Source organism: Oncorhynchus tshawytscha, linkage group LG18 (genome assembly GCF_018296145.1).
Source record: "Oncorhynchus tshawytscha isolate Ot180627B linkage group LG18, Otsh_v2.0, whole genome shotgun sequence".
Classification (NCBI taxonomy): Eukaryota; Metazoa; Chordata; class Actinopteri; order Salmoniformes; family Salmonidae; genus Oncorhynchus; species Oncorhynchus tshawytscha.
In genome coordinates, this window is record NC_056446.1 from 25,487,261 (window position 1) to 25,501,766 (window position 14,506).

A 14,506-nucleotide genomic window follows, 5' to 3' on the forward strand; every position below is an offset into this window, starting at 1 on the left:
CTCTCTCCTATCTCTTTCTCCTCTCTCTCCTCTCTCTTTCCCCTCTCCTCTCTCTCCTATCTCTTTCTCCTCTCTCTCCTCTCTCTTTCCCCTCTCCTCTCTCTCCTCTCTCTGCTATCTCTTTCTCCTCCCTCTCCTCTCTCTTTCCTCTCTCCTCTCTTTCCTCTCTCTGCTATCTCTTTCTCCTCCCTCTCCTCTCTCTTTCCTATCTCCTCTCTTTCCTATCTCTCTCCCTCTCTCTCTCATATCTTTTTCCTCTCCTCTCCTCTCTCTCCTCTCTCTCCTGTCTTTGTCTCTCCTCTCTCTCGCTCCCTCTCTCTCTCTCCTATATTTGTCTCTCCCTCTCTCTCTCCTATCTTTGTCTCTCCTCTCTCTCCTCTCTCTCTCCCTCTCTCTCTCTCTCTCATATCTTTGTCTCTCTCTCTCTCTCCCCTCTCTATCCGATCTTTGTCTCTCCTCTCTCTCCCTCTCTCTCCTCTCCTCTCTCTCTCCTCTCTCTCTACTGTCTTTGTCTCTCTCCTATCTCTTTCTCCTCTGACTCTCCTCTCTCTTTCCTCTCTCCTCTATCTCTTTCTCCCCCCTCTCTCCTCTCTCTTTTCTCTCCCTCTCTCTCTCCTGTCTTTGTCTCTCTCCTGTCTTTGTCTCTCTCCTCTCTCTTTCCTCTCTCCCCTCTCTCTCCCCTCTCTCTCCTCTCTCTCTCCTCTCTCCTCTCTCTTTCCTCTCTCTCTCCCTCTCTCTCTCCTGTCTTTGTCTCTCTCCTCTCTCTTTCCTCTCTCTCTCTCTCCTCTCTCTCTCCCCTCTCTCTCCCTCTCTCTCCTATCTTTGTCTCTCCTCTCTCTCCTCTCTTTCTCCCTCTCTCCTATCTTTGTCTCTCCTCTCTCTCTCCCTCTCTCTCTCCTATCTATGTCTCTCCTCTCTCTCTCCCCTCTCTCTCCTTCTCGCTCCTATCTTTGTCTCTCCTCTCTCTCTCCTCTCTCTCCCATCTCTCTCCCTCTCTCTCATATCTTTGTCTCCTCTCTCTCCCTCTCTCTCATGTCTTTGTCTCTCCTCTCTCGCCCTCTCTCTCCTGTCTTTGTCTCTCCTCTCTCTCTTCTCTCTCTCCCTCTCTCTCTCGCTCTCTCTCTCTCTCCAGTATCTCTCCAGGACATCACTATGAGGAAGGCATTTAGGAGCTCAACCATCCAGGACCAGCAGCTGTTTGCCCGCCAGTCGCTGCCCATCCCCCTGCAAGAGACCTTTGACCTCTGCGAGCAGCCGCCACCCCTCAACATCCTCACACCCTACAGGTCAGCTTCACAGCAACCTCCCTCCTGATTTGGTAGTGTCAGCTTCACAGCAACCTCCCTCCTGATTGCGTAGTGTCAGCTTCACAGCAACCTCCCTCCTGATTGGGTAGTGTCAGCTTCACAGCAACCTCCCTCCTGATTGGGTAGTGTCAGCTTCACAGCAACCTTCCTCCTGATTGGGTAGTGTTATTGCAACCTGACACCTTATTGGTCAGCACCTCTACAGCCTATAGATTAGCCCATTGGCATAACAGAATCTTAGTCTGTGTGTCAGTCTGTGTGTGATAACACTACTGATGCAATCACTGCATTATGGATCACACCAAGCAAAATACTAGGGATACTAGGCACCTTATAGGGACAACTGGCTGTTGTATCTTTATATTGTGTGTACGTGTGTGTGCACACCCTTGCAGGCGTGCAAATGTGTGTGTATCCTTATCTATGTGTTTGTCTCTTCAGTCTGTCTTGGTTGTTAGATCAGGCCAGGGAGAGGGAGAGAGAGAGAGAGAGAGAGAGAGGGGGAGAGAGAGAGCGAGAGAGAGAGCGAGAGGGAGAGACAGAGAGAGAGAGAGTCAAATGGAGGTAAATAATCTATGATGAATCCCCAGCAAGCGGTCCAGGGCTTTTTATTTGTCTGATTTCTCAGTTGTGTGTGTGTGTGTGTGTGTGTGTGTGTGTGTGTGTGTGGGTGACTGACTTAGTTATTTACGAGGCTATTCCAGGCTGTGGACCTAGCCTGGCTGGTAGAACTGGGTAATAGCAGAAGAGCCTGTGTTATCTTATTTCATTCATTCATGCTTGTGTGTGTATTTTCTATAATAGCCTCTGTTTCTATCTCCATATGTGCACACACACACACACACACACACACACACACACACACACACACACACACACACACACACACACACACACACACAGGGGGTTCTGAGGAGACAGCTGCAGGTGTAGATTACTCTGGTTTTAAATCCAGGGTCAGTTTGTGTGTGTGTGGGTTTCACAAGCTACTGTATGACTGTGACATAGAGGCAGGTGTTGGTATTACTACTACTCTATAGGCTGACAGACACAGAGCCTGTAGACACAGTGTGTTTAGTAGCTGTATGGTTGTGTCTGTTCTAGGATAAATGTCAGCTGTTGAGCTACTCTATACTGAGACGCAGCTGTAGACATTACTATGGACAGCATACAGACAGAAACCTCTACCCAGCATGTTCTCTGACCCTTCTATATATAGTTGTAGTCGGAAGTTTACATACACCTTAGCCAAGTACATTTAAACTCAGTTTTTCACAATTCCTGACATCCCTGTCTTCGGTCAGTTAGGATCACCACTTTATTTTAAGAATGTGAAATGTCAGAATAATAGTAGAGAGAATGATTTATTTCAGCTTTTATTTCCTTCATCACATTCCCAGTGGGTCAGAAGTTTACAAACACTCAATTAGTATTTGGTAGCATTGCCTTTAAATTGTTTAACTTGGGTCAAACGTTTCGGGTAGCCTTCCACAAGCTTCCGACAATAAGTTGGGTGAATTTTGGGCCATTCCTCCTGACAGAGCTGGTGTAACTGAGTCAGGTTTGTAGGCCTCCTTGCTCGCACACACTTTTTCAGTTCTGCCCACAAATTTTCGATAGGATTGAGGTCAGGGTTTTATGATGGCCACTCCAATACCTTGACTTTGTTGTCCTTAAGCCATTTTGCCACAACTTTGGAAGTATGCTTGGGGTCATTGTCCATTTGGAAGACCCATTTGCGACCAAGCTTTAACTTCCCGACTGATGTCTTGAGATGTTGCTTCAATATATCCAAATAATTTTCCTACCACATCTATTTTGTTTTGTGAAGTGCACCAGTCCCTCCTGCAGCAAAGCATCCCCACAACATGATGCTGCCACACCCGTGCTTCATGGTTGGGATGGTGATCTTCGGCTTGCAAGCCTTCCCCTTTTTCCTCCAAACATAACAATGGTCGTTATGGCCAAACAGTTCTATTTTTGTTTCATCAGACCAGAGGACATTTCTCCAAAAAGTATGATCTTTGTACTTTGCAGTTGCAAACCGTAGTCTGGCTTTTTTATGGCGGTTTTGGAGCAGTGGCTTCTTCCTTGCTGAGCGGCCTTTCAGGTTATGTGCCTTGCGAAAGTATTCGGCCCCCTTGAACTTTGCGACCTTTTGCCACATTTCAGGCTTCAAACATAAAGATATAAAACTGTATTTTTTTGTGAAGAATCAACAACAATTGGGACACAATCATGAAGTGGAACGACATTTATTGGATATTTCAAACTTTTTTAACAAATCAAAAATTGGGCGTGCAAAATTATTCAGCCCCCTTAAGTTAATACTTTGTAGCGCCACCTTTTGCTGCGATTACAGCTGTAAGTCGCTTGGGGTATGTCTGTATCAGTTTTGCACATCGAAAGACTGAATTTTTTTCCCATTCCTCCTTGCAAAACAGCTAGAGCTCAGTGAGGTTGGATGGAGAGCATTTGTGAACAGAGGTTTCAGTTCTTTCCACAGATTCTCGATTAGATTCAGGTCTGGACTTTGACTTGGCCATTCTAACACCTGGATATGTTTATTTTTGAACCATTCCATTGTAGATTTTGCTTTATGTTTTGGATCATTGTCTTGTTGGAAGACAAATCTCCGTCCCAGTCTCAGGTCTTTTGCAGACTCCATCAGGTTTTCTTCCAGAATGGTCCTGTATTTGGCTCCATCCATCTTCCCATCAATTTTAACCATCTTCCCTGTCCCTGCTGAAGAAAAGCAGGCCCAAACCATGATGCTGCCACCACCATGTTTGACAGTGGGGATGGTGTGTTCAGGGTGATGAGCTGTGTTGCTTTTACGCCAAACATAACGTTTTGCATTGTTGCCAAAAAGTTCAATTTTGGTTTCATCTGACCAGAGCACCTTCTTCCACATGTTTGGTGTGTCTCCCAGGTGGCTTGTGGCAAACTTTAAACAACACCTTTTATGGATATCTTTAAGAAATGGCTTTCTTCTTGCCACTCTTCCATAAAGGCCAGATTTGTGCAATATACGACTGATTGTTGTCCTATGGACAGAGTCTCCCACCTCAGCTGTAGATCTCTGCAGTTCATCCAGAGTGATCATGGGCCTCTTGGCTGCATCTCTGATCAGTCTTCTCCTTGTATGAGCTGAAAGTTTAGAGGGACGGCCAGGTCTTGGTAGATTTGCAGTGGTCTGATACTCCTTCCATTTCAATATTATCGCTTGCACAGTGCTCCTTGGGATGTTTAAAGCTTGGGAAATCTTTTTGTATCCAAATCCGGCTTTAAACTTCTTCACAACAGTATCTCGGACCTGCCTGGTGTGTTCCTTGTTCTTCATGATGCTCTCTGCGCTTTTAACGGACCTCTGAGACTATCACAGTGCAGGTGCATTTATACGGAGACTTGATTACACACAGCTGGATTGTATTTATCATCATTAGTCATTTAGGTCAACATTGGATCATTCAGAGATCCTCACTGAACTTCTGGAGAGAGTTTGCTGCACTGAAAGTAAAGGGGCTGAATAATTTTGCACGCCCAATTTTTCCGTTTTTCATTTGTTAAAAAAGTTTGAAATATCCAATAAATGTCGTTCCACTTCATGATTGTGTCCCACTTGTTGTTGATTCTTCACTAAAAAATACAGTTTTATATCTTTATGTTTGAAGCCTGAAATGGGTCAAAAGGTCGCAAAGTTCAAGGGGTCCGTTAATACGCAGGCACTGTATATATATATATATATATTATATATATATAATATATATATATATATATATATATATATATATAAATATGAATATATAACTTTTTTATATATATTTGTAATAATGACAATTACAACAATACTAAATGAACAATGAACACTTTTATTTTAACTTAATATAATACTTAAATAAAATCTATTTAGTCTCAAATAAATAATGAAACATGTTAAATTTGGTTTAAATAATGCAAATACAAAGTGTTGGAGAAGAAAATAAAAGTGCAATGTGTGCCATGTAAAAAGCTAGGGTTAAAGTTCCTTGATCAGAACATAAGAACATATGAAAACTGGTGGTTCAATATTCCAAGATCTTCTATATTCCCAGTTAAGAAGTTTTAGGTTGTAGTTATTATAGGAATTATGGGACTATTTCTCTCTATACCATTTGTATTTCATATACCTTTAACTATTGGATGTTCTTATAGGCACTTTAGTATTGCCAGTGTAACACTATAGCTTCCGTCCCTCTCCTCGCCCCTACCTGGGATCGAACCAGGAACACATCGACAACAGTCACCCCCGAAGCAGCGTTACCCATGCAGAGCAAGGGGAACAACCACTCCAAGTCTCAGAGCAAGTGACGTTTGAAACGCTATTAGCGCGCACCCCGCTAACTAGCTAGCCATTTTACAACGGTTACACCAGCCTAATCTTGGGAGTTGATAGACATGAAGTCATAAACAGCGCTGTGCTTCAAGTATTGCAAACGCAGTAAAGTGCTGTTTGAATGAATGCTTACGAGCCTGCTGCTGCGTAGTCAGACTGCTCTATCAAATATCAAATCATAGACTTAATTATAATGTAATAACACACAGAAATACGAGCCTTTGGTCATTAATATGGTCAAACACGGAAACTATCATTTAGAAAACAAAACATTTATTCTTTCAGTGAAATACGAAATCGTTCCGTGTTTTATCGAATGGGTGGCAACCCTAAGTGGCAACCCTAAGTCTAAATATTGCTGTTACATTGCACAACTGTCAATGTTATGTCATAATTATGTAAAATTCTGGCAAATTAGTTCACAACGAGCCAGGCGGCCCAAACTGTTGCATATACCCTGACTTTGCGTGCAATGAACGCAAGAGAAGTGACACAATGTCCCTATTTAACATTGCCTGCTAACATGAATTTCTTTCAACTAAATACGCAGGTTTAAAAAAATCTACTTCTGTGTATTGATTTTAAGAAAGGCATTGATGTTTATGGTTAGGTACATTCGTACAACGATTGTGATTTTTTCGCCGAATGCGCTTTTGTTAAATCATCCTCCGTTTGATGAAGTAGGCTGTGATTCGATGATAAATTAACCGGCACCACATTGATTATATGCAACGCAGGACAAGCTAGTTAACCTAGTAATATCATCAACCATGTGTAGTTAACTAGTGATTATGTGCAGATTGATTGTTTTTTAGAAGATAAGTTTAATGCTAGCTAGCAACTTACCGTGGCTCCTTGCAGCCACAAGGTTCTTTTGACGCTGCACTCGTGTAACAGGTGGTCAGCCTGCCTAACGGTCTTCTTGTGGTGAAGGAGAGGCGGACCAAAACGCAGCGTGGTTTCTATTCATGGTACTTTAATAAAGCAACTACACATGAACAATCTACAAAACAAGAAAGGTGAAAACCTAAACAGCCCTATCTGGTGCAAACACAGAGACAGGAACAATCACCCACAAACACACAGTGAAACCCTGGCTACCTAAGTATGATTCTCAATCAGAGACAACTAATGACACCTGCCTCTGATTGAGAACCATACTAGGCCGAAACATAGAAATACCCAAATCATAGAAAAACAAACATAGACTGCCCCCAAAGGTGCGGACTCCGGCCGCAAAACCTTAACCTATAGGGGAGGGTCTGGGTGGGCGTCTGTCCGCGGTGGCGGCTCTGACGCGGTACGCGGACCCCACTTCACCATCGTCTTAGTCCGCGTTCTTGTCCACTTCCGTGGCCTCCTAACCACGGTGACCCTACTAAATGACCCCACTGGACTGAGGGGCAGCTCGGGACAAAGGGGCAGCTCGGGACAGAGGGGCGGAAGCTCTGGACAGAGGGGCGGAAGCTCTGGACAGAGGGGTGGAAGCTCTGGACAGAGGGGCGGAAGCTCTGGACTGAGGGGCTCTGGCGCCTCTGGGCTGAGGGGCTCTGGCGCTTCTGGGCTGAGGGGCACTGGCGGCCCCTGGCTGACTGGCGGCCCCTGGCTGACTGGCGGCCCCTGGCTGACTGGCGGCACTGGCGGCTCCTTGCAGACTGGCGGCACTGGCGGCTCCTTGCAGACTGGCGGCACTGGCAGCTCCTTGCAGACTGGCGGCGCTGGGCACACTGGCGGCACTGGCGGCCCCTGGCTGACTGGCGGCACTGGCTGACTGGCGGACCCTGGCTGACTGGCGGACCCTGGCAGACTGGCGGCACTGGCGGCTCCTTGCAGACTGGCGGCGCTGGGCAGACTGGCGGGGCTGGGCACTGGCGGCGCTGGGCAGACTGGCTCAGGGCGCTGGGCAGACGGGTGGCTCAGGCGGCGCTGGGCAGACGGGTGGCTCAGGCGGCGCTGGGCAGACTGGGTAGCACAGATGGCGCTGGGCAGACGGGTAGCTCAGATGGCGCTGGGCAGACGGGAAACTCCGGCAACACTGGAGAGGAAAGCTCTGGCAGCGCTGGACTGAGGAGCTCTGGTGCCTCTGGAATGAGGGGCTCTGGCGCCTCTAGAATGAGGGGCTCTGGCGCCTCTAGAATGAGGGGCTCTGGCGCCTCTAGAATAAGGGGCTCTGGCGCCTCTAGAATGAGGGGCTCTGGCGCCTCTAGAATGAGGGGCTCTGGCACCTCTAGAATGAGGGGCTCTGGCGCCTCTAGAATGAGGGGCTCTGGCGCCTCTGGAATGAGGGGCGGGAGCTCTGGCAGCGCCGAACAGGCGGGAGACTCCGGCTGCACTGGAGAGGAGGAAGGTTCTAGCAGCGCCAGAGAGGCGGGAGATTCCAACAGCGCTGGAGAGGAGGAAGGCTCTGACAGCGCTGGACAGGTGGGAGCACCTGTAAGGATGAGACAGAGAGACAGCCTGGTGCGGGGGGCTGACACCGGAGGGCTGATGCGTGGAGGTGGTACCGGATAGACCGGACCGTGCAGGCGCACTGGAGCTCTTGAGCACCGAGCCTGCCCAACCTTACCCGGTTGAATGGTCCCGGTCGCCCTGCCAGTGCGGCGAGGTGGAATAGCCCGCACTGGGCTATGCAGGCGAACCGGGGACACCGTGCGCAAGGCTGGTGCCATGTAAGCCGGCCCAAGGAGACGCACTGGAGACCAGATGTGTAGAGCCGGCTTCATGGCACTTGGCTCGATGCCCACTCTAGCCCGGCCGATACGCGGAGCTGGAATGTACCGCACCGGGCTATGCACCCGCACTGGGGACACCGTGCGGCATAACATGGTGCCTGCCCGGTCTCTCTCGCCCCCCGGAAAGCACAGGAAGTTGGCGCAGGTCTCCTACCTGGCTTCGCCACACTTCCTGTGTGCCTCCCCCAAGAAATGTTTGGGGCTGACTCTCGGGCTTCCATCCACGCCACCGTGCTGCCTCCTCATACCAGCGCCTCTCCGCCTTCGCCGCCTCCAGCTCTTCTTTGGGGCGGCGATATTCTCCAGGCTGTGCCCAGGGTCCTTTACCATCCAACTCATCCTCCCATGTCCAGTACTCCTCGCGCTGCTCCTGCTGCCACTGCCTGTTACCACGCCGCTTGGTCCTGTTGTGGTGGGTGATTCTGTAACCGTCTTCTTGTGATGAAGGAGAGGTGGACCAAAACGCAGCGTGGTTTCTATTCATGGTACTTTAATAAAGCAACTACACATGAACAATCTACAAAACAAGAAACGTGAAAACCTAAACAGCCCTATCTGGTGCAAACACAGAGACAGGAACAATCACCCACAAACACACAGTGAAACCCAGGCTACCTAAGTATGATTCTCAATCAGAGACAACTAATGACACCTGCCTCTGATTAAGAACCATACTAGGCCGAAACATAGAAATACCCAAATCATAGAAAAACAAACAGACTGCCCACCCCAACTCACGCCCTGACCATACTAAATAATGACAAAACAAAGGAAATAAAGGTCAGAACGTGACACTGCCACAGTCTCCTCGTGGATTGCAATGTAATTGGCCATAATCGGCGTCCAAAAAGGCCAATTGTTATGAAAACTTGAAATCAGCCCTAATTAATCGGCCATGCCGGTTAATCGGTTGACCTCTAGTGTGCACATAGACTGTCTTCTCTTGAGAGCCAGGTCTGCCTATGGTGGCCTTTCTCAATAGCAAGGCTATGCTCACTGAGTCTGTACATAGTCAAAGATTTCCTTCATTTTGGGTCAGTCACGGTGGTCAGGTATTCTGCCACTGTGTTCTCTCTGTTAAGGGCCAAATAGCATTCCAGTTTGTTCTGCTTTTTGTTTTGTTAATTCTTTCCAATGTGTCAAGTAATTATCTTTTTGTTTTCTCATAATTTGGTTGAGTGTAATTGTGTTGCTGTCCTGTGGCTCTGTGGGGTGTGTTTGTGAACAGAGCTCCAGGACCAGCTTGCTTAGGGGACTCTTCTCCAGGTTTATCTCTCTGTAGGTGATGGCTTTGTTATGGAAGGTTTGGGAATCACTTCCTTTTAGGTGGTTGTAGAATTGAATGGCTCTTTTCTGGATTTTGATAATTAGTGGGTATCGGCCTAATTCTGCTCTGCATGTAATATTTTGTGTTTTACACTGCACACCATAAAGGGCAATGTGTTCAATAACTGATTCAAGTATTTTTAGCCAGATCCAAATTGGCGTGTCGAATTTTATGTTCCTTTTGATGGCATAGAAGTCTTCTCTCTCTCTCTCTCTCTCTCTCTCTCTCTCTCTCTCTCTCTCTCTCTCTCTCTCTCTCTCTCTCTCTCTGCAACACCTCAGGCTGTTGTTCTTCAGATCCAGCTGCTGCTACCCTGTCACATACACAATCACAATATAAACACCATACTACTCAGTCACAATAAACACAGACACACACACCAAATTCACATACACATGATGCACTCACACACACAATCACACACAGCCTACCCCTGTCATACTCCCTTCAATCTTCCCCATGTTGTTGCATATCACTAAATGTCCTCAGCTATTTTAGATGATGTTTCCTCTTCCTCCCTCTGTCACAATCACGGCCTCTCGTCACCGAGCACATCATGGTCCTTAGGAGAAAGAGGTGGAACCCTTCAAATGCTGCAGGTGACTTATGGAGAAACCAGTATGATGTTGTCAGGGCAGAATATGGCTCAGTTAGTGAGTTACCTCAGTACCTTTTGCTGGTGCAACTGACTAGCATGTGTATGAGAGTGAGTCAATGTGGCTATTTGTAGGTCTTGGGTGTGTGTGTGTGTGTGAGAGAGAGTGACTGTGTGTGAGAGAGAGTGTGTGTGTGTGTGTGTGTGTGTGTGTGTGTGTGTGTGTGTGTGTGTGTGTGTGTGTGTGTGTGTGTGTGTGTGTGTGTGTGTGTGTGTGTGTGTGTGTGTGTGTGTGTTTGTGTTCATGTTGTGTGTGTGTGTGTGTGTGTGAGAGAGAGTGACAGTGTGTGTGTGTGTGTGTGTGTGTGTGTGTGTGTGTGTGTGTGTGTGTGTGTGTGTGTGTGTGTGTGTGTGTGTGTGTGTGTGTGTGTGTGTGTGTTTGGTCATTCATTTCCTCATCATAGGGGATTTGAAGTGATAATTTCCTCCTTCCGATTTAATTTCTCCTGGTCAAGGGTGAAGACAGGAGGAAATGAAAGACAAATGAAAAGATAAAGAGAGAGAGAGTTCAAACTTGACTGATCAGAGTGCATCCCCCATCAGCCTTCGCTGGTCCACAAGGCTCTGAGCAGACCTTAGATCAGTGTCTGGGGGTAACTGTGCTTTCCTCCTGCAGGGATGATGGTAAGGAGGGGCTGAAGTTCTACACCAACCCCTCCTACTTCTTTGACCTGTGGAGAGAGAAGATGCTGCAGGACACAGAGGACAAGAGGAAGGAGAAGAGGAAACAGAAGGTAATGAAGGGCAGCCATTGGCCCGTCACCAGCATCCTGTCTACATATTGGTGGATTCAGCGTGGTGTCGTTAGCCCATTGGTCCTTAACTGAGGGGCTGTGTCACCAAGTGGCTTTCTGACCCTAACTAATTTCAGATCAGCTCTCCATATCGTAAGCATAATCTCAGCCATTATGAGCCCAGTAGTGGAACTGTTCTTGAATCAGAATTGCCAGTATTATTAACATCTAGAACTACAGATGATATATGTGATGAAGGACATAACACTGTAGTCTATGGTCAGTGATTCACACACACACACACACACACTGGTCGATATGGGTCAGTGGGGTGGGGAAAGATGAGGTGAGCATAAATCACTGATTATACAGAATGACCACAGTACATATCGACCCATAGCGTACTCTACACACACACATTAAAGCATAGATTCACGAACACACACACACATTAAAGCATAGATTCACGAACACACACACACATTAAAGCATAGATTCACGAACACACACACACACACATTAAAGCATAGATTCACGAACACACACACACACACACACACACACATTAAAGCATAGATTCACGAACACACACACACACACAAACACACACACATTAAAGCATAGATTCACGAACACACACACACACAAACACACACACATTAAAGCATAGATTCACAAACACAACACACACACACACACACACACACACACACACACACACACACACACACACACACAGGGAACCATTAGCTATGTATCTGTAATAGATGAGCATCAGGGAGGGGAGGATACAGGGTGGTTCTCTGTTGTCTAGTTATTTACTCTAATTAATGGTTGGCTCTGCCCTCTCTCTGCCCCCGCTCCTCATGAGGGAGCCTTTGTTTATCCTTAGAGAGACACACTCACATTTCCATACACCCACATACTGTACACACAGCTGATCTCATGTGGGGCCCTTCATAAATACACATTTACTATACTGTATACACACATACGTACCATACACACAAATGCTCTCATGAGGAAGAACGCTGTGCATCCTCAGACACACACACAAGCATGAGGGAGCCTTTGTATATTGTCCGAGATCTCCTTCCGTCTCTCACACAAACCCTAAATTACTGAGCAGTCAGCCCCTGTGCAGAAGGAGGGGTCTCCTCCCCCCAGCCCCAGGGGCTCCCTATGACGCTAATCAGCACCATCTTGAGAGGCAGGCCAAATCCCTCAGTTCCCCATACCATTCAATCAGAGGCCAATGTGGTTAGATTTCCAAACACAACCAGTCAATGAGGTAGAAACTTCCACAAGGAACCCTGCCAGAGAGGTTTGGGATATAGAAGTTGAGGTTTGGGTTTTCATGGTGGTGATAAATGGTTCAGTCACAAGGCTCACAGTCAGGGAACAGGGGACAGTTACAGGGAACAGGGGGCAGTTACAGTAGTCAGGGGACAGTTACAGTAGTCAGGGGACAGTTACAGTAGTCAGGGAACAGGGGACAGTTACAGTAGTCAGGGGACAGTTACAGTAGTCAGGGAACAGGGGACAGTTACAGTAGTCAGGGAACAGGGGACAGTTCCAGTAGTCAGGGGACAGTTACAGTAGACGGTTGACAGTTACAGTAGTCAGGCAACAGGGGATAGTTACAGTAGTCAGGGGACAGTTACAGTAGTCAGGGAACAGGGGACAGTTACAGTAGTCAGGGGACAGTTACAGTAGTCAGGGGACAGGGGATAATTACAGTAGTCAGGGAACAGGGGACAGTTACAGTAGTCAGGGGACAGTTACAGTAGACGGTTGACAGTTACAGTAGTCAGGCAACAGGGGATAGTTACAGTAGTCAGGGGACAGTTACAGTAGTCAGGGGACAGTTACAGTAGTCAGGGAACAGGGGACAGTTACAGTAGTCAGGGGACAGTTACTGTAGTCAGGGGACAGTTACAATAGTCAGGGAACAGTTACAGTATTCAGGGGATAGTTAACGTAGTCAGGATACACAAACAGTTACCGTAGTCAGGGAACACAAACAGTTACCGTAGTCAGGGAACAGGGGACAGTTACAGTAGTCAGGGGACAGTTACAGTAGTCAGGGGACAGTTACAGTAGTCAGGGAACAGTTACAGTATTCAGGGGACAGTTACAGTAGTCAGGGAACAGGGGACAGTTACAGTAGTCAGGGGACAGTTACAGTAGTCAGGGGACGTTACAGTAGTTAGGGGACAGTTACTGTAGTCAGGGACAGTTACAGTAGTCAGGGAACAGTTACAGTAGTCAGGGGACAGTTACAGTAGTCAGGGGACAGTTACAGTAGTCAGTGGACAGTTACAGTAGTCAGGGGACAGTTACAGTAGTCAGGGGGGACAGTTACAATAGTCAGGGGACAGTTGCAGTAGTCAGGGAACAGGGGACAGTTACAGTAGTCAGGGGACAGTTACAGTAGTCAGGGGACCGTTACAGTAGTTAGGGGACAGTTACTGTAGTCAGGGGACAGTTACAGTAGTCAGGGAACAGTTACAGTAGTCAGGGGACAGTTACAGTAGTCAGGGAACAGGGGACAGTTACAGTAGTCAGTGGACAGTTACAGTAGTCAGGGGACCGTTACTGTAGTCAGGGGACAGTTACAATAGTCAGGGGACAGTTGCAGTAGTCAGGGGACACAAACATTTACAGTAGTCAGGGATCACAAACAGTTACCGTAGTCAGGTAACAGGGGACAGTTACAGTAGTTAGGGGACAGTTACAGTAGTCAGGGAACAGGGGACAGTTACAGTAGTCAGGGGACAGTTACAGTAGTCAGGGGACAGTTACAGTAGTCAGGGGAGAGTTACAGTAGTCAGGGGATAGTTACAGTAGTCAGGGAACAGTTACAGTATTCAGGGGACAGTTACAGTAGTCAGGGAACAGGGGACAGTTACAGTAGTCAGGGGACAGTTACAGTAGTCAGGGGACAGTTACAATAGTCAGGTGACAGTTGCAGTAGTCAGGGGACAGTTACAGTAGTCAGGGGACCATTACAGTAGTCAGGGGACAGTTACAATAGTCAGGGGACAGTTGCAGTAGTCAGGGGACAGTTACTGTAGTCAGGGGACAGTTACTGTAGTCAGGGAACAGAGGACCGTTACAGTAGTCAGGGGACAGTTACAGTAGTCAGGGGACAGTTACAGTAGTCAGGGGACAATTACAGTCACACCACTGTGTGGTTTAGAAAAGACAGAGGACACAGAATATATAGAAAGAAGTATTTCACCGAATACTAGGCTATGGGCCTATATATACAGTATTCAATAGACCTTGTTTTGTGTAGACAGGGTATTGAGTTGGGATGGTGGGGGAGTTGGGGCCAGATCCCAGTCTAATAAAAGGCTTAACTCAGTGGGGT

The 14,506-nt window shown here is 47.3% G+C and overlaps 1 protein-coding gene across 1 annotated transcript in view; it reads left to right on the forward strand.

Moving 5' to 3' along the window:
- LOC112217790 (wiskott-Aldrich syndrome protein family member 1-like) overlaps positions 1-14,506 on the forward strand; it is a 127,437-nt gene that overhangs the window by 89,531 nt on the left and 23,400 nt on the right. The window contains 2 exon segments of the mRNA XM_042300867.1: positions 1,133-1,286; positions 11,013-11,130. Of these exon segments, the coding sequence (XP_042156801.1) occupies positions 1,133-1,286; positions 11,013-11,130 (272 nt within the window).